This window comes from Gambusia affinis, linkage group LG01, assembly GCF_019740435.1.
Source record: "Gambusia affinis linkage group LG01, SWU_Gaff_1.0, whole genome shotgun sequence".
NCBI classification, from domain to species: Eukaryota; Metazoa; Chordata; class Actinopteri; order Cyprinodontiformes; family Poeciliidae; genus Gambusia; species Gambusia affinis.
In genome coordinates, this window is record NC_057868.1 from 24,179,723 (window position 1) to 24,205,684 (window position 25,962).

The 25,962-nt window shown below is 40.1% G+C and overlaps 3 protein-coding genes across 7 annotated transcripts in view; 2 read left to right on the forward strand and 1 right to left on the reverse strand.

Annotated features, from left to right (window-relative positions):
- dip2ba (disco-interacting protein 2 homolog Ba) overlaps positions 1 to 3,396 on the forward strand; it is a 47,460-nt gene extending 44,064 nt beyond the window's left edge. For both annotated transcript variants that reach the window (XM_044127823.1, XM_044127827.1), the window contains 3 exons: positions 51 to 225; positions 381 to 504; positions 1,121 to 3,396. In XM_044127823.1, the coding sequence (XP_043983758.1) occupies positions 51 to 225; positions 381 to 504; positions 1,121 to 1,373 (552 nt within the window). In that variant the 3' untranslated portion in view covers positions 1,374 to 3,396. The remainder of the gene's footprint in view (positions 1 to 50; positions 226 to 380; positions 505 to 1,120) is intronic.
- Positions 1,853 to 9,036, reverse strand: LOC122837479 (acrosin). The gene is made up of 5 exons (XM_044127839.1): positions 8,920 to 9,036; positions 6,848 to 7,031; positions 6,378 to 6,652; positions 5,204 to 5,346; positions 1,853 to 5,124 (listed from the first exon to the last, which is right to left on the reverse strand). Exons 1-5 carry the CDS (start codon positions 8,987 to 8,989, stop codon positions 4,888 to 4,890), a joined length of 909 nt encoding a protein of 302 aa, XP_043983774.1. The 5' UTR covers positions 8,990 to 9,036; the 3' UTR covers positions 1,853 to 4,887.
- A 346-nt stretch (positions 9,037 to 9,382) lies between these two features.
- scn8aa (sodium channel, voltage gated, type VIII, alpha subunit a) overlaps positions 9,383 to 25,962 on the forward strand; it is a 55,339-nt gene continuing 38,759 nt past the window's right edge. The window contains exons 1-6 of one of the 4 annotated variants that reach the window (XM_044127861.1): positions 9,383 to 9,729; positions 14,970 to 15,303; positions 21,727 to 21,845; positions 22,412 to 22,501; positions 23,810 to 23,938; positions 24,477 to 24,568. In XM_044127861.1, coding sequence (XP_043983796.1) covers positions 15,025 to 15,303; positions 21,727 to 21,845; positions 22,412 to 22,501; positions 23,810 to 23,938; positions 24,477 to 24,568 — 709 coding nt within the window. In that variant the 5' untranslated portion in view covers positions 9,383 to 9,729; positions 14,970 to 15,024. Of the gene's footprint in view, positions 9,730 to 9,892; positions 10,231 to 14,969; positions 15,304 to 21,726; positions 21,846 to 22,411; positions 22,502 to 23,809; positions 23,939 to 24,476; positions 24,569 to 24,774; positions 24,867 to 25,962 lie in introns of those variants that run through there. The other 3 variants (XM_044127852.1, XM_044127876.1, XM_044127869.1) reach the window with 3 other exon arrangements.

Here is a 25,962-nt window from a genome sequence, read left to right on the forward strand (position 1 = left end):
AAGAAGCCCCAGACATGTTCTAGTGTTGATCCCCCCGTGTGTTTGTGCAGATCTGGGTGAACTCCCCTCACAGCGCCAGCGGGTACTACACCATCTACGGAGAGGAGAGCCTGCAGGCGGATCATTTCAACACCAAGCTCAGCTTTGGGGACCCCCAGACCCTCTGGTCCAGGACGGGATACCTGGGCTTCATCAAGAGAACGGAGCTGCTGGACGCGAGCGGAGGTGAGACGGCTTTTGCTGAAAGTGGCGTTTTGCTGTTTGTTTTCCTACAGCTGAGATGGAGAGAGGCGTTTACACAGGTTTTAACGGATGTTTAAGTTATTTTTACTTTCCAGCCAGAAATGACATTTAACCAAACTCACGGTGAACTGTTCCAGATCGCCATGATGCCTTGTTTGTTGTTGGCTCTCTGGATGAAACTTTGGAGTTAAGGGGGCTGCGCTATCACCCCATCGACATCGAGACGTCTGTGTCCCGAGCTCACCGCAGCATCGCAGAGAGGTGAGGGTTTCATGCTGATTAGCTTTTAACTACAGCAGCAAACGGACTTCTCTCTGTCTTATCTTTCGTCACATTGATTCCTACAATAGTATCTTCACAGGCCTGCCTAAAATAAATGAGCTGATCCAAAACGCTACCGCTCGCCTTCTCACTGAAACCAGGAAGTTAGAGACGTCACCGTCTCATTGGCTACTTTTTTTTACCCTTATTTGACCAGGATAAAAAAAAACCCGTTGAGATTAAAACCCTCCTTTTCATGGGAGCTCTGGCGAAGAAGTAGCAACAAATACAAAACACACACACACACACACAAAAACTAAACACTGTTGTTGGTCTATGAATCACCAAATAGCTTAGCACCAAAATATATTGGAGATCTACTGTTCCTTCCAGACCAATCAGGGCTTCTGGGTTCTGATCTACTTTGCATCCACAGAACCAGAACCAAACATGGAGAAGCAGCATTCGGTTTTTCTGCTAAACAAATCTGGAACAGACTTCCAGAAAGCTGCAAAACTGCCGAAACACAGAGTTCCTTTAAGTTAAGCCTTAAAACCCAGCTGACTACTGATCATTACATCTGCTTGATGATTGTGTTTGTTTTTCTGGTGCGCAGCGCCGTGTTTACGTGGACCAACCTGCTGGTGGTGGTGGCAGAGCTCAGCGGCTCCGAGCAGGAGGCCCTGGACCTGGTGCCGCTCGTCACCAACGTGGTCCTGGAGGAGCACCACCTCATCGTCGGGGTGGTCGTCATCGTGGACCCCGGGGTGATCCCCATCAACTCCAGGGGGGAGAAGCAGAGGATGCACCTGCGGGACTCCTTCCTGGCCGACCAACTTGACCCCATCTACGTGGCCTACAACATGTGAACGGCGGTCAGAAACCGACGCAGAAAACTGAGCCAGGGTCAGAGAAGACCCCCCAGGGACCTGAGGGGTTTGAACAGCAGCCGCAAACCCCCCTCCTCCTCCACCATGTCAGCTTTCGGACACGTTTTAAAAGAGAAAGTGACGTGGGGGACGCAAGCACAGCGATGGTGCTGTTACAGTGAAATGCTTCCCTTTCAGAAACTGATCCTGCTTTCGTTCCACCTGCTCGATTGCTGCAGCCCAGGTTCTCCAAGACGTCTAAGAACGAGGGCGAAATCTTTGGTCCTCCTCAGAGGAGACGTTCACTTTGAAGAAAGTTGATCTTCATCTGCTGTCTGAAGCCCGTTTCTCCCTCACCAATCCTAAATCATGTTTTTACACATTTTTTTAATAACATACTCCCTTCAAAGACAGAAGACTCTTAATCGTTTAATTCCTTTTGTCCATTTGTTTGTCTTTTTTTTTTTTTTTTTTTTTTAACCTCCATACTCTTAAAGACGGGGGGCGCACTGGAACTTCCTCCACCTTTTGCTCGTCTTTGCACGTCTGGCTCCATGTCCTGCCTCAAAAGGAGACCCCACTGCCCACATCTGCTGCTGCCGCTTCCACAGGAGCAAATCCACATCAGTATTAAAAGAAAAAAAAAAAAAAAGAAGTGCCACCAGCGAATCCCGTTTCGGCTCTGTGACTCCCCACCAGGTGCACTGCGGCTCTCACCTCCTCACCCGTTCTGCTTCAGCCTGCAGGAACGAACGTCGGCCTTCAAAATGTCCTAAAATACACTTGAATTACATTTGTGTGTGGAAAAAATAAGACCCCAACCATTCCCTCACTCACAAACCTGGATTAGAGAAAATAAATCGGATTTCTTGTTTTTCAGTGTGTAAGGACTTGCTGAGTTAAGATAGGAAAACTGTGATTGTCTAAGAAGTTTTTTTTGTTTGTTTTTTTTTTTTTTTTTACTTTGAAACGTCTGTTTTTTGTGGGATTTGCAGATGTTTCTGACATTTAGGTGTGCATGCATTTTGGAAGTACAGCAGATGTCTGCATACAGGCTAGTAGAAGAAACGTAAACAGACATAAGCCACCAGGTCACAAGCAGAGCCAACATCGGGAACAGAGTTAAAGATTTTAGCCTCTTATTAGCCACAACGCTAATTAAGTTTACTGAAAACTCTTTTTAGAAATCTGCAGCCAGCTAAAGGATCAAAACGGTCTGAGGAAAAATATGTGGACATTAAAGATCGACTTCTTCCAGTCGTGTGCTAATTCCCACATTACATGATGCTTGGCTTGTTCCAGCTGCGGCTACTTATGAGAGGCACAAACCAGCTTATAAATCATCACATTTTCATGACTCGTGATTTCCGTTTTAGTTACCCTCTGGTTTTTCTCGAGGTGCAGATTTGAGCCATGACCGATCAAACCCGAGCGCAGAGGCGAATCAGAAATCCTACCAGCTTTCTCTCGCAGTCCATAAATAACGTGTAGATGATCAGAAGGCAGGGTAGTGCCTTTTTACCTCCGAGACATTTCTGATTTATAAACTATTGAATTTTAAGAGAGAACAACATGCGAGGAGTGTGGAGAAAACTTTTGCCTTATTAAAAACCTGTGGAGCTTCCACATGATTTTATTTAGTGTTTTTAAGGTTCTTTTCTGATTCTTCTTTTTACGTTTGAAAGCACATTAACATCTCTGTCCTTCAGAAAGAGGGCTGTCTTGTTCTGGTTGACCTTATTTCCAAGCCTCTTTTTTTTATTTTTTTATTTAAAAAACTCTGAATTCATATTTAAACCAAATCCTTCCAAATGTCTGTAACACTGAGGGGGAACAAAAACAGGAGCAAATCCCTATGAAACCTGCATTTAAAAATGGCAGTAGACTTTTTAAAGGAAATAGTACAATAGATAAGGGTTAAAAAATGTCTGTATACTGTATTTTAGAAGTGAGATACTGTATTACTAGTGTTACCGTGTACATGGCGACGGAGTCTGTAGATAAAAACTTGACTGATCTTTCATACTTGACCGGGTTTCTTTTTGCATTGCGTGTTAAATGACGTCTCATTGAAAAAGACAGGGAACAGAAACAATGTGCACTTTCCCAATATCATTTGACATATGTGGGTGTGTCCTTGAGAGAGAGAGAGAGAGAGTGTGTGTGTGTGTGTGTGTGTCTAACAGTGATATTTGGCTTTTAAGGTGCAACAAGATTCATCTTCTGTAAGAATCCCAAACAATTGAATATTTAAAAAAAAACAAGCATTTTTTTGTAATTGTCGCCTCCACTGTATTTTTACTCTTTCCATCCACGTTTGGGATTTAATATATTTTTAGGGGTTTAATTGATATTTTCCCCTCTTGATGCATTTTTCATTCGGAGCTGTTTGATTTCTACAGCAGCGACACAACCACAGACCACTCTTCGCCGAGGACATGTACGCGAGCCACTCATTTGGTTTCTCATGAATAACTGTGTGATAATTGCTTTTGTCGCCACTGTTTCACTCCAACGACTTTTAATAAAGTTTTCTAATTTCATGTTGGCCTTCAAGCCTTTTCAATAGACCTTGGTGCTATTCAGTAAGGTGCCATACACAGACTTATATCCGTCAACGTCATTGCAAAAAGGTTTCATCCTGGATGTCCTTGTTGGTCTGGAAGTAAACGTTTCCGTTTGAGCTCCTGAAGACTTTCACTTTGTCAGAGCTTGCGTTGTTTTTCATTGTCAGTTTTTATCAGCTCTTAAGATCCGATGCAAAAATCTCGACAGAAACGATGCAACCCGTCTCATCTTTTGCTCTTTTTTTTTTATCCCCACTTGAAAATTCACATTTCACACCTCCAAAGTTGTTCTAAGCACAAAATGTAGAGATGAGGCAAAGAAAAGGGATCATTTCACACAAATAAAAAAAAAAAAAAGAAAAACAGTCAAGGGTCCACTCTGTATACCTCAACAAACAGTCTGTCCACTATGCATCGTTGAGCTGCAGCAAAAACACATTCTGGACTAGTCAGTGGTGCGATAACCTCTAACATGTCTTATAAAAAATAAAAACACTGTCACTCTGTCATTGGATGTGTTTCATGTCGAATAAAATTGCTTTGTCATACATTCTTCTGGCTTTTTTTCTCTTCTATCCTGATGAGTCTGTAGAGCTTACTAAATACCGCCTTTCTACCACCAGGGGTCGCTGTTTCTGGTTCTTTATAAAGCAGAGGAAAACCGCCACATTAAGCCAGTTCATCTCGGATTTTTTTTTTGGGAAATTTTTTAGTCAAAAAGCTCAATTTTGTTGATCATCATTGCTTTGTAAAAAAAAAAAAAAAAAAAAAGCATTAGGGGCGAGCAACCTTTTGAATCAACCGTAAATTATAAACGAACCAAAAACATTGAAACGTTTTCAAACATTTGTAAAATAAAGACAGCACGCACAGCTCATGTTTGCATAGTGGTTTAGTGAGTCTGTCTTTTGCAAAAAAAAAAAAAAAGAAAAAAAAGAGCGAATGTCTCAGAACAATGTCAAGGCAGCAAATGTCAGAACTAATATCAGCGTGCTGGAGAGCATGTGTGAAGAAGCTCTACCTTTCAGCTGATTTTCTATAAACCACGTCCCAAACGCGCTGGTTTTCGAATAGACTCCTGGTCTGTGGGGGTGTCCACAATTCTCCCCGAAGCTCGTCACTCCTATTAGGTAGTATCTGTCGTCTTTCTCACTGTAGCACTGCAGTGGACTTCCGCTGTCGCCCTGCGCCACCATCAGGGTGTTACGCTTTAGTGACTGAGCAGCTTAGAAACGTACAAAAATGTAAAATAATCAACCTAACCTGACAAGTGTCGACTCCTCCGGAGAGCGTTCCTGCACACAGCATGTTTTCTGTGATCAACCCGTTGTACCAGTGTCTCTGGTTGCACCTGACCGTCTCAATGAGCTCCAGCTCAGCTTCCTGCAGCGTGTCCACTGCTCCACCTGCCAGAAACACAAGCAAAAACAACCTCACTAATCAACATGAAACAAGTGACTGCACAAATATTCGGCCCTTTCAGGTCAGTATTTGGTAGAGTCACAGCTGAGCGCTGTGTGGACGGGTCTAAGTCAAGTTTGCACATCTGATCACTGAGATTTTACTCGTTTGTTTCTTGCGGATCTCTTCCAGCTCGGTCATGTTGCGTGGAAGTCATGCGAGCAGCTCTCTCTTTTCAAGTAAGCCACAAACTCCCCATCAGATTGAGGTTGAGTCTTTGACTGGGCCACCTGAGAACATCAGACTGGTTATCTTTAAACCATCTATGTGCAGGTTTAGCTGGATGCTTTGGGTGGCTGTCTTTTATTAAATGTTCTCTGAAGCCGTAGTTCTCTTGCAGGTGGAAACTAATTGTTCTCCAGGATTGTTCTCTATATTTTGCCGTGTTCATTTTACCGTCTGCCTTCATGGGGCTTCCAGGGCCTGCTGCTGTGGAGCATTCCCTCAGTATTATGCTGCCGGCATGCTTGGGGATGGTGGGCTTGTGGTGACGTGCAGTGATTGAAGTCTGAGTTCAGCAGGAAGAATGGAGGAAAACCGCTGTGTCCAGATGTGCAAACCTGACCGCGAGTACCCACACAGACTCCATGCTGTGATTGTAGCCAAAGCTGCATCTACTAAATACTTATACTATGTTAAATATTTATTAAGTTACTCATTTCATATTACCTAATTTTTATTTAATAGTCTCTTTTTGTAGATATTTGTTCTAACTTTGACATTAAGGGGTTTTATTGACATTTATTTTTTGCCAAATAAAAGTCAAATATGATTATGAAAGCTCAATAAAAGCAACAAAAAGGGTTAAATATCAAAGAGTGTGGATGAATAGATGGATGGATGGATGGATGGATGCTCCACATATCAATAGCTGCCTAATTGTAAATATGACATGAACAAAAACTTTTATAGTCATATTTTATTCTAAACTGATGCTTTTCTGCACACCTGGGGGAAGGGTTGCCATGGTACCAACCTTTGTAGTTGATGCTCCCCCAGCCGGTGATGAAGCAGTTGCTCAGGTTGAGGGCGACCTGATGGTTCATGCTCATCGGAAAGCAACACGGCTGGACGTAGTCTGTGAAGACGATGGGGGTCTTGAGCAGCAGGAGAGCCACGTCGTTGTTGGATGTGTTGAAGTTGTAGTTCTCGTGCACGATGATGTGTTTGACACCCCGTCTCTGGGAGTGAGGCCCAGGCCTGGACAGCGCTGTTATTCCCACCAACACGGTCAGGAAGCTGCTGTGCCATCTGAACAGAAAACCAAATTAATCCAAGTCTCTGCTGATGACGTTGACAAAGACGCCATATCAAAGCGAACTTGGTTTCACAATCTCTCTTTTGGTTTTCGTCACAGCAAACTCTGTGCTTGATTCTCTCTCTTTTTTTTTTCTTCTCTACTGCTTTGTATTCTCTGAAGACTGAGTGAGATTTAGTTGGACTCACATGTAATTGTGGTAGCAGTGCGCTGCAGAGACAACCCACGTCCTGCCGACGATCGTCCCTCCGCAGAAGTGCGTGCCCAGGAACTGGATGCTGACCTGCCAGGGCCATGCTCCCTCAGTGGCATCTCGGCCACCAATTATCCGGGATGCCCCAGGCGGCCCTGCCAGTTTCCGCTTCCCACAGTCTGGTCAACAAAATAATAATAATAATATCAATAATGAAAAGCTTCTGCATGAAAATAACAACCACGTCAATGTTTTAGACGAGGTGTTGGTAAACGTTTGACATAAGCTTTTGAATGTGGGAGTCAACCGAAGAACAAAAGCAAAAAATATCTCGTGAAGATGCTCAAGCTGGCAAGGTAGCTTCTTTATCCAAATACTCTACTGATATTTGCTGAAAGGTCAACCAGAGAGGAAGAAGCCATCCAAAAGCAACATAAAAAGCCAGATTGCTGTTTGCAAATGCACTCAGTGGCAAACGCCTTCATTTTTAGAGACATGTCCTGTGGGGCTAAAACTGAAATAACTGCCTCTGGAGGAGACAATAAAAAAAAGGAGAAACTTGCAAGCCTGAGAACATCTTCTTAACTGTGAAGTAAGGGGTGACTAGTCCACAATTTCCCTCTATGCTTTAAGGAATTGTATAGTCTATAGTATTTTCTGAAAGCAAACTAAATCGTAAATAATGTCTATTTTATTTAATTATTTCGGCTTTACATCGCAAATCACATTGAGTGGTTAATTGGGACCCTGTATTATGCTCTCTTCCTTCTACAGGTTTTTTACAGGATTTGGGTTGAAGGACCGAGATGGGCCATGAGAGAAATGGGTTCATTTTGTCTTGGAAAAATATTCTGGATCAATATGCTGCTGAAAGACACAGTGACCCACTATGTTTATTTTAATAAATATCCTCGGTTTTAAGTGTCTGACACAATCCTCTTTAATCAAATATTACTGTTCTTTGGCAGTGAAAAAACCCCCAAACAACCACAGATCCTCCACCAAACTTACCAGTGAGCACACACACCACAACGCACACACAACTAAAGTGCAGTATTTCCCCCAGCCTGGCGGGCCACCAATTTTTACTTGTGCCCCCACCAGGCTAAGCGTTGCTTAGTTATTTAAGTTTTTTAAAAATGTCTGCATTTTTAAAGACTTTATAGTTGGTGTTCAGGCGTTAATCTTCCAATAACACATGATTATCAAGTGATATTTCCAGGTTTCCTGTCAACTTTAAACATTTTTTAACTCAAAAACACGACGGGTTGTTGGAAGAATGGCTGCCCTGACACCCAACAACCAGGCTTAGCAAGTTTTCTGGGGGAAACCTTGAAAGTCTTTGTAAAATGGATCACACTTTACATACTTATATTTGCTAGAAGGTTAGAAAATCTCCTCCCAAACATATAAATAAAAACAGTTGACATGTAGAATGGTTGCTATGGAGACCAAGTGACCCAACAGGCCTGTTTTCTGCTATTTTCTAACAGCGAGCCTTGGCAATTGCGTTATCAGTATTTTAATTATTATTATTATTATGTGTCGTATCCAGATAAACTTGGGAGTTTGTGCTGCCAGGAATTTAAAAGTAGTTCACTCTGTTTAACATTTACACCCCGAGAAAGCAAAAACACATGGATTACTAATTAAATGTTCCCAGAAACTCAGATCAATGTGAAACTAATTATTTCTTGAGCTAAATTCCCCCCGACCCCCTTTACTGACTTCATGAAGTAAAATTACAGGTTAGATCAAATAAATAAACAAATCTGTGTACACATCGTTACCTGGGGTCCCAAAAAATATGCACAACTGTCTGGTGATGCATATGAACAATGGATCATCAGATATGAGTTATTATTTGGGATCCTGTCCCAATTAACAACTCAGGAACACACAATTGGGTCAATTCTGTTTCTTTTTGTTTTTTCCTGAAACCAAAAAGAGCAAAGGTGCTATAACTTTGCACTACCTTTTTTCTTTTTCTTCTTCTTTCTTTCTTTCTTTTTTTTTTTTTAAGTTAAGAGTTTAACCACATAACTTTCCAACCCGTTTTTAACTTACTCTGCTTTGTAGCGGCTGCGACCAAACACAAGACGCTCAAAATCGGTAGCAAGAACTTCAGACCCATCATCAGTTTGAGCCTTCGGGACTTTTTCCTTTTCTTTCTTTCTTTCTTTCTTTCTTTTTTTCTTTTTTTTTTTAAACGCAAACCAAAACAATTTCTCCCGTGACGTCATAGTCACTTTAAACTGGTGAAATCTGAAACTCGTTTTGCAGTGCATTTCGTATTTCTCAGTAAGTAGAAAGTTTCATTCAGCTGAGTGAAAGCTACATTTCAGCATATTTGTTCAAATGCAACGTTTACTGAGTTATTTTTCTTTGTTTCATTAGTTACATCCTCTTGTATAAATCTGAATTATGTTTAATGGGACTTATCACGTATAAAAAATATATATTTTTTTATTTCCTTTGAGCACGATCGTGCAGTTGCCTGCCGTAAAACTGAAAGCCCAGAAACAATAAATTCCTGCACTGAGCTCGGCTCGCACTGAGTCAACCCGTTCTGTAAGATAGGTATAAAAAAAAAAAAAAAAAAGAGCTTTCGTGTTTCCTGATCGGGATAATCAGTCGCGCTGTGGGGTTTTGCAGGAGCTGCAGGCCTGAATGACCTTTAGGATTTCTACTCCGAGGCGCACTCCCCGACACTCCCTCACATTCTGCTGAGAGTCATCAATTATGCAGGGAAGCTGCTGCTCGCACTGAGGGGGAAGATAGCAGCAACAATATGGCGACAACCGCAGTTTCTCCCCAACCTTTCCCACATCTGCAGTCCTGCACCGACTCACCGGACTCACTGTAACCGTCGCATAAGTGAGTATCATTCATATTTCCAGCGGGTTTGGGATGAATCGTGGCTGAAAGGTGGGGTTTTTTGTTCCTTCAGCGGGCTGAATGTCGCAGCGCCGCTCGCTGCTCCGCGTCTTCTCTTTTTATATATTTATATATGTATTTTTTTTGGAGCGGGAAGGAAGAGGGTGTCAGCGCCTTCTGACAAAACTGTCATCTGGATTAGAGCAAAGGGAAGATTTATATTTCTGCCTCATTTTGTGTGGACTATGCGGAAACGTTGGAACCCGTCGAACAGTTTGATAAAAGAAAAAAAAAAGATTTCTAAGTGAGGTTTGGTTTGGTTCAGGGCGCAGCCTGCGTTGAAAATCTGCAATTTTCTTGCATCCTTTATTTTTTTTGTGTGGTTTTTGTTTTTGTTGTTTCACTGTTGAGAGTCCAGGATTATACATTCGTAGCAGAAGCCTTTCAGAGGAAGGATGTGTAAGTAGAGCCATGGCAGTGAAGAAATGCCCGATCCACCAGGTGATCTTAGTGTGGCAGAAACCGTCCTCGTCTGATCTAACGGGATGTCTGCATGCTTCAAAACTATATGTGCTGCTTTATTTTTTCCCCGTTTCTCTTTAACTCTCCGCGCTGAGTTTTTGCACACACACACACTCACACAGAGAGAGAGACGCTTATTGATTTGGCAGTCGACATGGCTCCTCGGGTGTGGTGCAGATGCTCTGTGCGCAAAAACGCACAGAATGTACCGCGGGAGGAAAAAAACAACATCGCATTTGATGCATTTCACCACCGCGTATCTCTAGGCTTGCGTTTGTTGGGAGTGATTTATTTTGGTGTGGGGGGGAAATAGGAGGAAACGCGCAAGTCTGGCGAACCCGTGTCTCCCAGCGTGATATTTGCAACATACAAACCACCCACTGCAGCAGTGCTGCTTCGGCCGCTTTGGTTGGAGCGGGCCACTTCTCTGCGCAGTATCACCTCCAGCTCCGAGGCGGACCAGGACTGTTCCTGCTTGATGAAATATTTAGCACAATGACAGATGATGGCGACTCGAGGCCCATCTTCTGTCTGATCGGGGGGGTTAGCAAACACTTTCTTCAATGCGGTTTGCCAATATCAGCGAAAAACACGCCCAGGATGTGATCAGATAACCCAGCTTGGATGACTCAGGTTGAATTCAAGGATCAGTCATAGCCTGTAGATTGATACTTAGGAAGCGTAAGTTTTATTTTAATGAAATCTGACTTGCCCACTCAGCCCCTACCCCTCTCTTTCCAAAAGCACCCCGCGTTTACGCATTCACGCGCGCCTCGCACGTGTTTGTGCGCGTGCGTTGGCGCGGTGCTGAAGCGGACAGCGCCAGCAGAGCAGCAGCAGAAGGTTCCGGGGTCCATTTTATAAAACGCTCGCCTCGGTGTACACTGTGCGCTTGTCTGCCTTCTCTCCTCTCTCTGCGTGTATGGGCTATTTCTTTGCTCCCTTTCATCCCAGGTCGGACGGTTTCAGGTGTCTTTTTCAGCTTCACACGTCGAGCATTTGGAATTAGAGAGCGTTATGCAAGAGGGGAGCAGGGGAGTGACGGGCCTTGTGTTTCAGATATGGCTGCCGGTGCTGTTCAGGCATTATCCACCTTCCCTCAATCACAAGCTGAAACATACAGGTGCTTCGTCGTTTTGGTAACATCAGAAAGTTCATGTTTCAGCAGTTAATGCCAAAAAGGGAAGCTCTGTCGATTAATTACACTCAGAGTCATATGTCTTAATTGTTTATTTCTGTACTCTATTACATGAGAATAATAATAAGAAAATGCTTTTAATAATAAAGAAATATTATTCTAAAATGGCCTAAAGACTGCTGACCTGATAGTGGTCCAGCAGACAGTCATATCATCAACAAGCAGTTATTTATATAATATTTTACAACACCTAAAAGATGGCCGTAGGGCTTTACAGAAAAAATAAAACAGAAGTAAACAAGAAATCACGACAAGTAAACTGAAAGCATGTAGTCACAATGCTGCTAGTTTTTAAAATGTATTTAATTCAGTTGAGTCCTGGGTCTACAATAGTGGGTTAACTGGTGGGTAGCAGGTTCCACTGATTTCATCACTGGCAAAAAAGAGGGATCTTTAGCCACTAAAGGACATTACTAAAGAAGGTTGATGTTCCCAAAGTGCTACTTAATAATTGAAGTGTGGCAGAAAAAGGGACTCAAACATTAGGGAGAACAACAGCTTTGTTGGTCTCAAGAGTTTGGAGAAGATTCAATAAGACTGCAAGTGAAGTCAGACGTGTCCTACAACCGTCTGATTCCTGATCCAGAAACAAGGCATCTTATCTGAGCTGAGGAAAAGAGGACCAGACTGTTGCTCAGTGGACCAGAAGTCCTTCTCAGGTGAAAGTAAAAGTTTGCCTTTTAGTTTTAAGTCCAGATCCCAGAAACTGGAGGAAGTGTGGAGATGAACAGAATCCAAGCTGCGTAAGGCTCAACGTGACGTTTCCACAGTCAGTGATGATTTAGTAAGCCATGTTTTTGAATGCCATCTACCAGGAAGCTTTACAGCACTCCATACTTCCTTCTGCTTACAATCTTTATGGAGATCCTGATTCCATTTACAGTAGGACTTGTTCACAGTGCCAAAAAACAAAACAAGACAAAAAAACGCCCCCACCAAAATCTGGAATCTGTGGAGTATCATCAAACTGAACACCAGACCCAACGATGCACACAGCTGAAAGTCGATGTTAAAGTAACCAAGACTTTCTTAACACCTCAGCGGAAAAACAGATCTTCTCCATGCCATGCTTCAGTCGTGCAGTAATGTATGTAAAAGGAGGCCAAACCAAAGTATCGAGTCCATACGCTGCATAGGCATACATTCTTTTTTATTAAAAATCTATTTGGGATTAAAAATCCTTCTTTATCTATAAGTATGTTTTACGCAGTACTCCTCAAGTAGCCTCGCTGTACCTTCACCCGGTTCCAATTCTATTAAAAAAAACTACTAATAAGCAAATTTTGCTTTCCAATTATTAATCAAAAACATAATCAACAGATCAGCCCTACACTGTAATGATGTTAAGTCAAGCAGGAAGTGCTGAACTTTTCACTTATTGATGTTAGAAATATCTTTTAGCTGCAGATGCATCCTTTCCTATAAATGATCACTTAAAAAAAGGAATTAAATTATTTATTTATCTTTCCTTATGTACTTTTATGTGGTAATTGAAAAATCTGCAGAATGTGGTATTAACCGATTAATTGCTAGAATAATTGATTCCTATAATAATTGTTGGCTACAGCCCTGTGTTCGTCCACCACTGTGTGGTTTAAGTTTGTAGAGAGGATCATCAGGACTTACCTTCCCTCCATCCAGAACATAAACATGCTTGGAGTCAGAAAAAGGGCAGCTAACATCCCTGCAGATCCCACACATGCTGGATTCAACCAACGCCACTAAGTGCTACAATAGAGGCAGCTTTTCCCCCCAAGCTGAGCTACTCTGCCGTGAAACAAAATAATCAGATCTGCATTGTGACCAATTGCTTTTAAAAATATGAAAATACTTGGGAATATATCTTTATTTATAAATTTTTTTCCTAGCATGTATTTCAGGTTTCTCCTTCATGCTCCTTTCTCTTTCCTCCCACAGCAGCTTGAGCAGGTGTCCTGATACAAGAAGCCATGTCAGAGAAAAAAAACCCCTGAGTCATGCAGCCATTAGGCCTTTCTGTCAACACTTCCACAGCTCTTGAAAGAAATCATAACGAGTGAAACTGGGTACATTGCAGAGCCTCCTGTCCTCAAGGAAAAAAAAAAAAAAGTAGAAATCCTGCTTAGTGGTGTGTTTCTGCTGCATGAAATAACTGCACTAAAATGATCAAATATTATGATGTCTGTAGCTTTTGTTTGCTCCTGTTATGGAAACATCTTAGCAGAAGGTGCATATATCACATATTGCTGCTATTGCTCTATGTTCAGAGCACACAAGTGAGCATAATTTTTGCAAAATTTGCATAGTCACAAAAACATGTGCAGCATTTACCAAACTGTTTATGAACTAGATTTGTACAGATTTTTGAACATCTGTTATCATGCAGCTCACCAATCTATGGGAAAGAATATTTATTGGATAAAGCGAATAAAATCTGCTAGAAAATACATAAATTTAAGAATAAGTCGCTGCGTCTTCTAATGTATTGATAAACGTACAGAAATAAAGACTGCTAAGTGGGCATACTGTCTGATTCAGAGGAGAAATTGCAGTCTGTTCTTCCTAATATTCAGATATGTTAATTTATATCCACCAGACATGAAGAGAGTTCATATGATTTAAATAAAGGCTCAATATTTTAAATTACGCATAGAGTCGCTAAGAGCTTGTCGACATGGCAACCTTCAGTAAATTCGGGACAAAATGTATAACATGATCTATATGATTTCACCTAAAACAGAAAAACAAGGATTATTCCCAATGTTGATGAAACAACAAATATTTTATTACTACAGTTTTAATAATTCAATCAGAACCTTTGTTGTCGTTTTTGATTTTGCGCTAGTGATTATAGCAAAATTATCTTTTAAATGCAACCTTTACTTTACCATAATATAAAACCCATTTAGATTAAAAACCTCTTTTGAAGGGAGTCCTGGCCAAGAGGAAGCAACAAATCAATAAATATTTTAAATATATGTGTACTTTTCAAGAGCATAATAAGCATCATTTTGGTTGATTTGGTTTAGTTGTAGGGAGCTGTGTGCATTTATCATACTGTTGATTATTTATCGAGAAAAGATTCTTATCATGAGAATTTTAATCCATCATTGTCTCAATAAATTTCAATTGATGACGATCGACTGACGGTATTATCAGAAATACTATTTTTTTTCTGTTTTCTTCACCGTTTGTTGACAATTTGACGAAGTAATAAGTCATTTTATCATCATTTTGTTTTTTCAGTAGCACCACAAAATATCACGATAAAATTCTTAGTCCATATCAACAAACCCTAGCTGTAAGCAAGGGGGCAGTAATTTCAGCCAGCTGACAGGCAGTATGCAGTGACAGGAATGGTATCAGTGGATTTTCTGAAATCTTCGTGTGTCTTTACATTAGTACCTGCCTAATTCAAATAGATACTCCTGTATTTTCACAAGTGTTTCGATTGCACTCTAAAGGAGCATTTCACAAATGTATTTGCTGTGTTTATTAACGCCGCCATGCTTCATGACCTCATCGCCTTCTGTTCTCGCAGAGCTGCTATTGTGGATGGGACAAACCTAATGACCAGGTAGCTGCAGGATGAAAACATGGCTGCACCCCTTCTTGCACCGCCAGGACCTGATAGCTTCAAGAAGTTCACGAGGGAATCTTTGGTGGTCCTTGAGGAGCGCCTCAAAGAGGAGAAGAACAAGAAGCCACCCAAGCAGGACAGCAGCTACCGTGACGACGATGACGAGAATAAACCCAAACCCAACAGCGACCTGGAGGCCGGGAGGAGCCTGCCCTACATCTATGGGGACATCCCGAAAGGAATGGTGGCGATACCACTGGAGGATTTGGATCCGTTCTACCTGAACACTCAAAAAGTGAGTTTTAGAAGACCCTCCTCTAAGCACAACTATTAGATTTGTTTTACTTTTGACGAGAACTGGATGGATGTTTCTGGTTAGTGTGGTTCGCCAGAGTGTCGGGATGCTTCGGTGAGACTTTTCTTGGCCAACATCGATGTTGACAGATTTTTATTCGTAAGACTAAAATACTTGAAAGAGTAGAAAATGTGCTGCTGGTATTTTGATAGAAGTAGTGGTTTTTAAATGCAAAAGAATAAAGGGGTTTTTAATAAACTTGGATGGAAAGACCATGCTGTTTGTTGATAAGTTTGACTATAAATGGGGGCGGGGTTTGTATTTTGGATTCAGTTTTTGAAAATCAAATGTTTTAGTACTTCACTCAATAATCAGAAGAAAACTAGTCATTTTGAATCTGTGACCAATTAGCAATGTGCCACAACAGGACACAGATATTTTCAGTCCAGATTGCTAGAGACTGAATTGAACTAACTCCATTAGTTCAATTTTAGATATTAACCATTTCTGTCACGTGAAAGTGTGTTTCAGCAAGTATTCAGCATGGTTTTAGGGATTTGTTGCTCTTTCTCAAGCTGCCAAAATCTCAAATTAGATATATCATAGACTGGGGATTTGATTAAATATGATATCAATCACATTTCATCACATTTCACTCCTCATGCTTGGCCTGTTTTTCCTTTATATGCTACGTAAAAGACTCTCTTTGTTGTTTGTTGGAGTTTTTGATATGAGAAAATCTCTGTGATGATCAATCAGGCTCATTGCAACTGAATTCAGATGTTTTCTATGGTAACATTATTTCAGGTGAGTTTTTGCAATCTGACCTCCAGATGTGCGGCGCTTGCAGTTATTTTGGTAATCTGTTTCATTTGAGCGCAACAATATTTCTTTAAAGGAGCGAGAGGAGAGCCGCCATCTCTGATGTGCTCTCTGGTCTTTGGGGAAAAGATCAGGGACAGTTAAGGTCGAAAACCTCCTGTTCCACATGACGGCGCTTCCAAATTGTTCTGGAGTTAATCCGCTGCAGGAAGAGGAAACAGAAAGGACTGTCGTTGTCTTACAGGAGGACACGTGTCTCTCTGGGGCTCCTGTCACGCCTCGCGTCACGTCAGTGTGAGTGAGGAGGCCCAGGTGTGACCTTGGCTGGCTCCGACTGTAATCGGCGACGGGTCATCCTAAAACAGCTGAAGGAGACCAAGGTGGTTTGAATGTGGGATGAGTCAGACTGAGCATGAGGGAGAGCTGTTTACAGATGTCAGAAGTAGGAACGACATGATGTAAAAAAAAAAATTAAAAATCGAGACGTCCTTTATTCACCCTTGCGTGGAAGCTGGGAAAATCTTTCATAAAATGGCTCTTCCTGCAGATGCTCAGTGAACTTTCCGGCAATATCTTCTTCTATGATTTGTTCAGCATAGAAATGTAAATAAAAAATGTAAACAAGTCACATACTAATTGTACGAAATGCTGCAGAAATGTATGCATGTCCATGCGTTCTGGACAGCGGAGCTGGTAATGATGTGTTTAGTCATGATCAGGTGAAGTGATTGGTGTTGATCCGGTGCATGTGTGAGTGAGGGAAGGGGGTGCCCTGCGCTCCTCTTCCTTCTCCGTCTGTCTCCGTCTCAGACCTCCCCGTCTTCTCTCCGTGCACGCTGCCTGTTATGTAACGCACCAGCCCAGTGCACAAGGAGGAGACACGATTCAAGTGACACGTGGAAAACATGGTCCAGCGTTAATTGGGGCTTGTTTATTTTCCATCTCCTTCATACCTTCATCTTTTTTTTTTTCCCCCTCCTAATTTCTCCTCTGTTTTGGTCCCGAATGCACTCTTTCTGGTCCGACTCGACTTTTGCGCCGGTCCTGTTCGCTTTTTGTGCTTCCGGCAAATCCAATTACGGTCCATCAGCCCAGCCTCATTCCGAAGGGAGAGCTGATGCTGAGTGGCGCCGTGACGTCAGATCAGGTGGTGACCTTGGTGGTTGATCTGTGTGTCTTTGTTGTCCACAGTCTGCAGGACGGAGGGAGGGGTTAGAGGGTTCAGATTCATCTTTCACCACGGCAGGTGCTAATTTGTGACTCTCATTTTGTGTCCTAGCAGAGCTGGGTGATGACGCACCACAGTCCTCCTGTTCTGGGTTTAACGCTGTGTTGATTTTTAAGGAGTTGGAGGGGAAGTTAAGTGACAGAGGGAAGGACAGGGATGAAATAGACTACATGTGCAGGGATGCATATTACCACACATGAGCTCTCTTGCTAACCTTCCTGCTGCAGCTTATTGGCTGAAGAATGCTTAAAATATAAAGATGCACAAGCAATTTTGGTTTTAAATTTTTAACTATATATATATATATATATATATATATATATATATATATATATATATATATATATATATATATATATATATATATATATATATATATATATATATATATCTCTATCTATCTATCTATCTATCTATCTATCTATCTATCTATCTATCTATCTATCTATCTATCTATATATATATATATATATATATATATATATTGCAAAATGATCACCATTTATGCAACATATTTGTCCCTAACTTTCAGCAGATTTTTATGAACCCTTTAAGACCTGTAAGGAAAACATACTCAGAATGGATGACAACATAAAATAACAAATAATATTTGTTTGTATAACAAATAATTATTGTTGTTTTGAGACTATTTTCAAGTAATATAATGGTAATGGCTTAATAATGTAAGTACACCCTCTCAAGTATAATTTCTAATGAACATTTGTAACTGGAATATGATTTAAATATCAAAATTAAGTAAACAAAACAACAAATATAATAGATACCTAAGACTCTTTAAAGAGATCACTGATCTCTCAACACAGAGCACTGAAGCTTTTTTTGTCATCCAGTCTTTGGTAGAAAGAATAAAACAACAGAAAAACAATCATTCCAATAAAAATGATCGAGCTCATTTTCATTTTTCAAGCGATTAATTGATTTATTGCTTATTGCGACAGGGTTGCCAAAAAGGTACATTTTGTAAGCATCATAAAAACATGACAAACTTAAACAGGACCTATATTTTTACACAAACTGTATAGCAATTTTTGCAGGCACTTTGCTCTTTTTTTTGTACAGATATATTTCTTCAGAATGTACAACCATCCAAAATCTACATATAGTGCACAATAGTACATTATTGTTTTGATTGAAGAAACAAACTATGAAAATAAAACCCACCCACTCTCTCCATGTAGCAACACACACAGTAAAAATTGCATTTAGCATTTCACATGATATATTTTTGAAAAGCCAGAAATAAGAGAAAAGTAATACCACCAAAATATTAAAAGAATCGAAGCAAGACAGTGAAGATCAATACAGATCAGAGTCTCATGTCTAATCTGGTTAGGCACTTTGCTGTTTTAAAAAGATTCATTTAAATCAGGCGTGTTTGAGCAGGGAAACATTGACCCTTCAGGGTTAAACTTGATGACCCCTGCAGTCTGAATGATTTGCTCAGTCCGAGTGACTCTCACTCTTTTAGTTTAAATTATTTGCATAGAAATATCTTACATAGTAGTGCCTGACACAATCATAAATATTTATTACTATAGATTTCCACCTGCCCAGGTCAGTGTTATTATTGACATGAAATGTGAGCAAAGCGAGCAACGACAATTGTCAAATGGAAAAAGCATCTGGCATCTGAATGGCACCCAGCTGATATAAATACATGTTAGTTATCTGAAAATTTACAGAGATTGACTTGTTGATGGGTGGAGTTAACACGCTTTTATAGACATTTTCTCTTTGTCTTTTGTCACAAAAAGACTTATTTTCATGTATTGAACTGCCTCCAAGGCAAGCCGAATGGTCTATTTTTAAATGGAACATTTATTTTTCACATTAATACTACAAATGTCAATTAGGAATTTATGTGATCGACCAACAGAAAGTATTGCTGTATTTTGAAGTGCAAAGGAAAAAAAAAAAAGTTGTTAGAGCACTTTTTAAAATAACATCTGAAAAGTGTGGTGTGCATTTGTATTCTGATACCCCTAACTGAACCAAATGCGAGCTATGGCCCTCACAAATGGTCTAATTAGTAAATGTTGTGCATTTGTTCGTAGTTTATTCTTATTAAAGGCCTCAGATGTTTAACTGAGAATATTTGTCAACAAACAGCATCTTGCAGACCGAGGAAGAATATAGCAGATATCTCATGTGGGGAATTATTTAGACAGCTGTCAGCTTCACAGATCTGTGAATCCTTGACCAGTCACCCTGGGTGCCAGCTGCCCATCTGGACACTGTGGACTGACCCACAGTCCAGACTCACCTCGCTGCCAGAAATCAAAGTACCTGGACCTCAATTTTTGCTGGATGATAACTTATAGTGATAAACAATAGCAGTGTTGCTGTGAGACTATTTTTGAGTAATTTATATTGATAATGGCAGAAGAATGCGAGTCTGCCTTCTCAAAGACAAATAAACTTTAATTTTGTACAGAGCACTTCGCACTGGAACAGGAAGACTTTTTTCAATATCCAAAATAAAGCACACCAGCTAAACACAATAAATCAAAAGGAAATAAAAACCACACACAACCCAAAAACACAAATAAAATATATTAGGATATCACTAAACAAAACTGCTCTTCAAAAAAAAAAGTTAATCATCAGAGTAGAAATGATCAAGCTAATTTTATTTTATCATGTGATTAATTGATTAACCGCTTATTGCATCAGGGTAATAAATAACAATAACATGCTTCATTCTTCCTGTTCTTAAGTATTGCGGTTGTTTTTGTGATGCTGTAAGAAATGTGTGGCATCTATTCACTCCCTATTCTACTTTTATGACGTCCCAAAGAAGGGAGACTGTGGTCAGACTGGGACAGTGTGCATGTTAAGTTTTTATTCACTTTTAACCAAAACCCATAGATGGAGAGAGATAACACCTGAGATAGTGTGAACGGTTTTACTTTCAAATCAAAGCTTGAATGAAGTAACTTATGGAATGATTGAAGTGCTTATGCAAGAATAGCTTAGAAATTATAATAATGATAATCCTATGATAAGGATTTGTGTTTGCACCAGCTGTAGTGATAGACTAAAGGTATGAGGCAGAACAGCAGGCTAGCTCAGCTGCTCAGCTTTTGGTCTATTATTGTGTGTGAGGTAATGTGAGCTATAAAATGCAGCCCATCGACCATTTACCACAGAGGCAGGGAGAAGACGCTCTCTGAATGGCTGCTGTGGCCTCACAGATGCAGATGCTCCATCTCTGGGCCCCCCCGCCCCCCTCTCTCTCTCTGTCTGCCACCCTTCTCCTCCTCTGCTCCTGCTCATCCTGCTCATCCTGCTGTCTTTCTGCCCAGCTCCGTCACTCCGGCTCCCTCCACCCTCCAGCCTGCCGCTGCCACAGTTGCTACCTGCCTCGCCTGCTTCATTTGCTTTCCATCTCCCCCGCTCTCCTGTTTGCTCAGCTCTGTATTATGAAATTTTCAGTAGCTTTGCAGCGGCTTAGTCATGCATTGCCAAAAAGAGACTCCATACATTCCAAGTGTTTTTTTGGGTAAACGTGTGCCGCTATATTTTTGGCGATACTTGGAAACTCCCCTTTCCTGCTCATTCATTCAGATTTGTGGATTAGTCTGTGTGGATCAGGAATGTTCAGCTACTTGGGTGAAATGTCATGTCATCGTCAAGGGGAAATTTCCGAGTCTGTCATCATTACATCTGACTGTGTTGTTTTCAGGAAATGTTAACGGCATATTTAAGACTATTAATACTGCTCTGACTGAAATCTACTTAACATTTGATTTCTATCAAATTAGCGTCGTTGGCAACCATTCTCCATTTTCATATCTCAGGTAAACAAAATCTTAACGTAGTGAGTGAGTTAACATCTCAGGCTTGTTTTTTTTCTCTTTCCTTTCCGTCACGTGACTGCATCACTCATCTCTCATGCCTCCGCTCCTTCATCCTCCTCCTGCCTTTTCCTAGCTCAGTCTAGAAGTTTCACATCTAGACTCTGTAACATCAGAACAGTTAAAGACAGATGCTATGCGTCTTGATGCTATGCAGGGCTTAATATTGTCAGGGGTTCCTTGTTAAAAGCACGAGAACCCATATCACTTGTGCAAATGCACAGTTTCATTAAAGTTTCAGGGAAATTGACATTTTTTATTTAGACAGTTATGAGGTTAGCCACAGAGAGTGCCGTGGAAGCTTCTCGCTTGTTTTCTTTGGCTAAAACGGCCAGAATGTTGGGCTGACGGCGTAAATGAAATCAGAAACATCCTGAAGGTTCTTTCTTTTTTTCCTTCTTCTTCTCCTTCTTCTTTTGATCAAACAATGTAAACGCCTGTGCCGCTTTGTTGACTAACTCAAACTTTTCCTGTCTGCTTTTCTTCTCTCCACAGACATTTATAGTGTTAAATAGAGGGAAGACAATCTTCCGTTTTAGTGCCACACCTGCCTTGTACTTCATAAGTCCTTTCAATCTGGTTAGGCGAATAGCTATTAAAATTTTGATACATTCATATCCTTTTTGAAATGGTGCTGTTAACTGCAGCTTGCAGGAGGGTTTCCTGTTCACATGCATTATTCATGGTGATGTGTTCTGTATTTCTGCTCATACTGCTGCCGATGTTTCCAGTGACTACAAGGGAGGATCAGTGTGTGAGAGTCAGAGCACTTCCACACATGTTAAGACTGTACAGGCAGTAGCCATTTTATCACAGAAGAAAATGGCTGGCACAAATGATGAGTCAATCTTTACAGTAAATCAAGCAGTCCCTCACTATTTGTGCAATCTACCTGATAACCCCCCCATGAACTGCACCAGCTAGCGCCTGTCCTTGTTTGATGGGGTTTTAAAAAGTTAGTAAGAGCTGTAAAGTTGTTGATAGATGGCAATTTGCAGATTATCGGGGTCCAATACACTCAGTCTGGTCAAAATTGCCAAATGAATGAATGCATGGAGAAATCTGATCCTGTATCTAATTATTGAATAGTCTACATCTAAATACTGTTTTTTAAAAGAAACTGATGTACAAAGTTTGTTTGTTCGCCATGAATGGTATTTTTCCTTAACACATGCTTCACTCTTTTCAGCATGATCATTATGTGTACTATTTTGACCAACTGTATATTCATGACCTTTAGTGATCCCCCTGAGTGGTCAAAACAAGTAGAGTAAGTATCCTTTATCCTGTCGTCACACAATATTATGGATGCATGCAAATTTCTAAGCATTTGTGATTCTGAATGTGCCATTAACAACTTCAATAGCACAAAGGTCTGCACACTTATTGTTTACATTGATTGGAAACTGAAAACAACAGACAATGGGAACCACTGATTAATTTATTTAAACCCTGATAGCTGCTAATATTTGGAACTACAGTTACATTATATTATAACATTTCTGTTTGAATTTACCATAGACTTTAGCTAAAGCAAATATTAGAAGCTAAGCTAATTAACCCCAGAAAAACATTGGCTAATTTTATATTCTAAACATATATATATATTTTTTTTACAGCAAAACATAAACATATTAAATTACACAAAAATATTCTGTTGTTACAGTACTGGGTAACTCTCAGCTAAATGCCTGTATCTCTTTAGACTATTATACAACATTCTGTTCCAGTTGTGATGATGCTAATAGCTTAGCTTTGGATTTTAAGAGCAGCTGCTGGGCAGCTAATTTTACATTCTGATATGTTGCTTTGAAACATTATCCTATAATATTGCTCCATAGTGTAAACAACACAAGAATACTGTAATAATTATGCTGCTTTGTTCAAACCTATAAATATCCTTCTATTCAAAGCCTTTCCTTGCCAGTAACCACTAAGCTACTAATATTCCAAGCTAAAATGCTAGCATAATAGTATAACTATATATGTTGAAATGTTATGGTATTACAGTTTAGTGTTTTATTGAACAATTTTCTGCTCTAAAATTATATTTTATATTTTTTATTCCTGACTTTATCTTGTAGTAGAAACTAAAGAGCTGCTAATATTAGTAGCTAAAATGTTGACATTTGTTGGTCTCTGATAGTAGCAGCTGCTTGACTGTTAATTTTACTTCTCAAAACTTGTTTTGTTTCAGTATCCGATCCTATTTTAGCATATTGCACAATAGTACTATGGTCTGTGTAATAGTGTAATAGTAGTTAATAAAGTATTAGCTGCCAATTTACTAAATGGTGTTATTACTATTTGTAGTTCAAATAATCTAAATAACAGGGCACTAATATAACCTTTTTTGTAAAACACAATGTTCTTTGTTAACAAAATCAAACATTTTGTGTATTAATCTTTTTTCTATTGCAAGAAAAAATGTTGACATTGTTAATAAGTTTCTTTTTGGTTGCTAAATTTAAATGTGTTTCCTTGGATGTTTTAACTGTGAGTTTCTGGAGGTTCCTGTAAATAAGCCAGATTTGGTCCGGTCCAATAAACTGTTCCTTTCCACACTTTTGTCTTTCAGGTACACATTCACAGGAATTTATACATTTGAGTCTCTTGTAAAAATCACCGCACGTGGATTCTGTATAGATAATTTTACGTTCCTAAGAGATCCATGGAATTGGCTGGATTTCATGGTCATTTCGATGGCGTAAGTATTTTTCTTTTCTTTTGCCATTCTGGCGTACAGAGTCTTTATTATTAAATGCGAGTATCTAAATTGATGTTTTAGTGCTTACATTTCTTGCTTTTAGAGTTTCTACTGCGTTTTCTATCTGATAACCCATCTTTGCGTTTCCTCCATTTATCTAAAACTTCTCCGGTGTTTCTCTTTGGGAATCAAAGCAGCTCTCCATCCAATACTGCGCAGCCCAGTGACTTCTCCCATACCTCAGATTTAGCTTCCTCTTGCCATCCGACTGCCTCAGTCACCTTTTTGGTCTTGATCATTTGGTGTTGACATCATCTTCACAAAGACTCTTTGCCTTAGCTTGTTATTTTACTTTAGGTAGTCTATGCCAGTTTTTTCATCTATGAGTAAATATGTAGCCCAGAGTGATCAGTAAATCACATTTCATTGTTTGTGGGTTTGTCTCTCACAAAGCCCACCTGTGGGGATAATTCATCTTTTCATCTTCTATATGCATGTATATATAATGAGCTGTTGTAACTGTGGTTTGATCCTGCAGGTATATAACAGAGTTTGTAAACCTAGGCAATGTCTCAGCTCTGCGCACGTTCAGGGTGTTGAGGGCATTGAAAACTATTTCTGTAATTCCAGGTAAGACAGGATGGGGCGAGGGGAAGGTGGGGCGGGGTCGGTGTTAGGTGTGTGTGTCTTTCTTTCCTTTTACCTTCCACCCTTCTCCTCAGTGGACAGGCTCTGTGAGTGGCGTCGTCTCCTCCCGGTTCGGTGGTGTTGTGCTCTTGGCGTGTGTGGTTTTTGTCATCGTGTTTGTTCTGTGTGTGATCCTTCCCCTATTTCAGATATGTAACAGAGTTTGTGGACCTGGGCAATGTATCTGCGCTGAGAACGTTCAGAGTTCTCCGAGCATTGAAAACTATCTCTGTCATTCCAGGTGAGACTCAGTTTAAACACTAAGGCTGATCCTCGCACCCTTTGTTTTTCTACTCACTATTATTATGACTAAAGTTATGATTTAAGCAGCAACAAAAGAATTGGAGACAGCCATGTTTTTATTTATTTTTCCTCCAAAATTATCAAAAATGGTACTAATACATTTTTGATAGGCTTTGCAGTCTCCTCTAAGGTCATTCAAAGTGTCTGCACTCTCTTTTGCCCCAGCAGCGCTCTCATTACGAGGCTCGTCTCCAAGGCAGCTTGGTTTGTCTTAAATGGAACCCTGAGGTAAAAGACTCACGGAGCCGAAAATCCTCTAATCACATCATTTCAGGATTGAAAAGAATAACTTCTCATTCACTGGAAACAGTTTTATGTAAATAAATATAATTTAATTCACAATCCAGCAAGCCACATTTGAAATCATGCAAAATGACTCATGGGTAGCTACTGCTTGTTGTAAAAGTACACACTACTTAAAAGCCATGTGAGTTATTTCTTAAGCTAAACTTAAAAAATAAAAACTCTTTTATGACACACAGATGATGAATATTACATTTGAGAGGTAAAGATGTGTTAAAATAAGCTTTCACAGCTTCAATCTCACCCTAAATTTGAATGCAACTATTTAGTGGGGAATCTTATTTTGTGATTATTTTTTTTCAAAATTATAAAAGACATTTTTAAATGTACACTTTTATTAAAGTTTAGAATTGGTTCTTGGCTTGTAATGTTACTAATACACCACCTTCTGTTTCCTGGTGGTGTTCTTGTGATGCGATTCATGGGTGCATTTCTGTTAGCCACTCCTACGAATGGCAAAGAGAGACATTACATTCAGGTACAACATATACAGTATATGTTGATCTTTACTATTCAGTAGAAGGACAAGCAAAAATTGCCACTTCTCTAAAAATGCCCATGAATAAAAGCTTCAATACGACTGGAAAACAATGCTAACCCAAGGATAACGTCCCATCACGTTCAGTGGAAATAATAATTTGGGCGGAAAACAAAAATCTGCCAAGATCTTTGGTAAAGAGCTGTAGACAAATTTTCAGTGTGATTCTGTTTAAGCAAAAAAGGTGAAATGT

Bases quoted from the DNA above. Each gene is read 5' to 3' on its own strand.
- LOC122837479 (XM_044127839.1), bottom strand. From the start codon at position 8,989: ATGATGGGTCTGAAGTTCTTGCTACCGATTTTGAGCGTCTTGTGTTTG. The intron at 7,032-8,919 runs GTAAGTTAAAAA...TTTGTTGACCAG, and splicing joins CGCAGCCGCTACAAAGCAGA to ACTGTGGGAAGCGGAAACTG. The intron at 6,653-6,847 runs GTGAGTCCAACT...TTTTCTGTTCAG, and splicing joins CACTGCTACCACAATTACAT to ATGGCACAGCAGCTTCCTGA.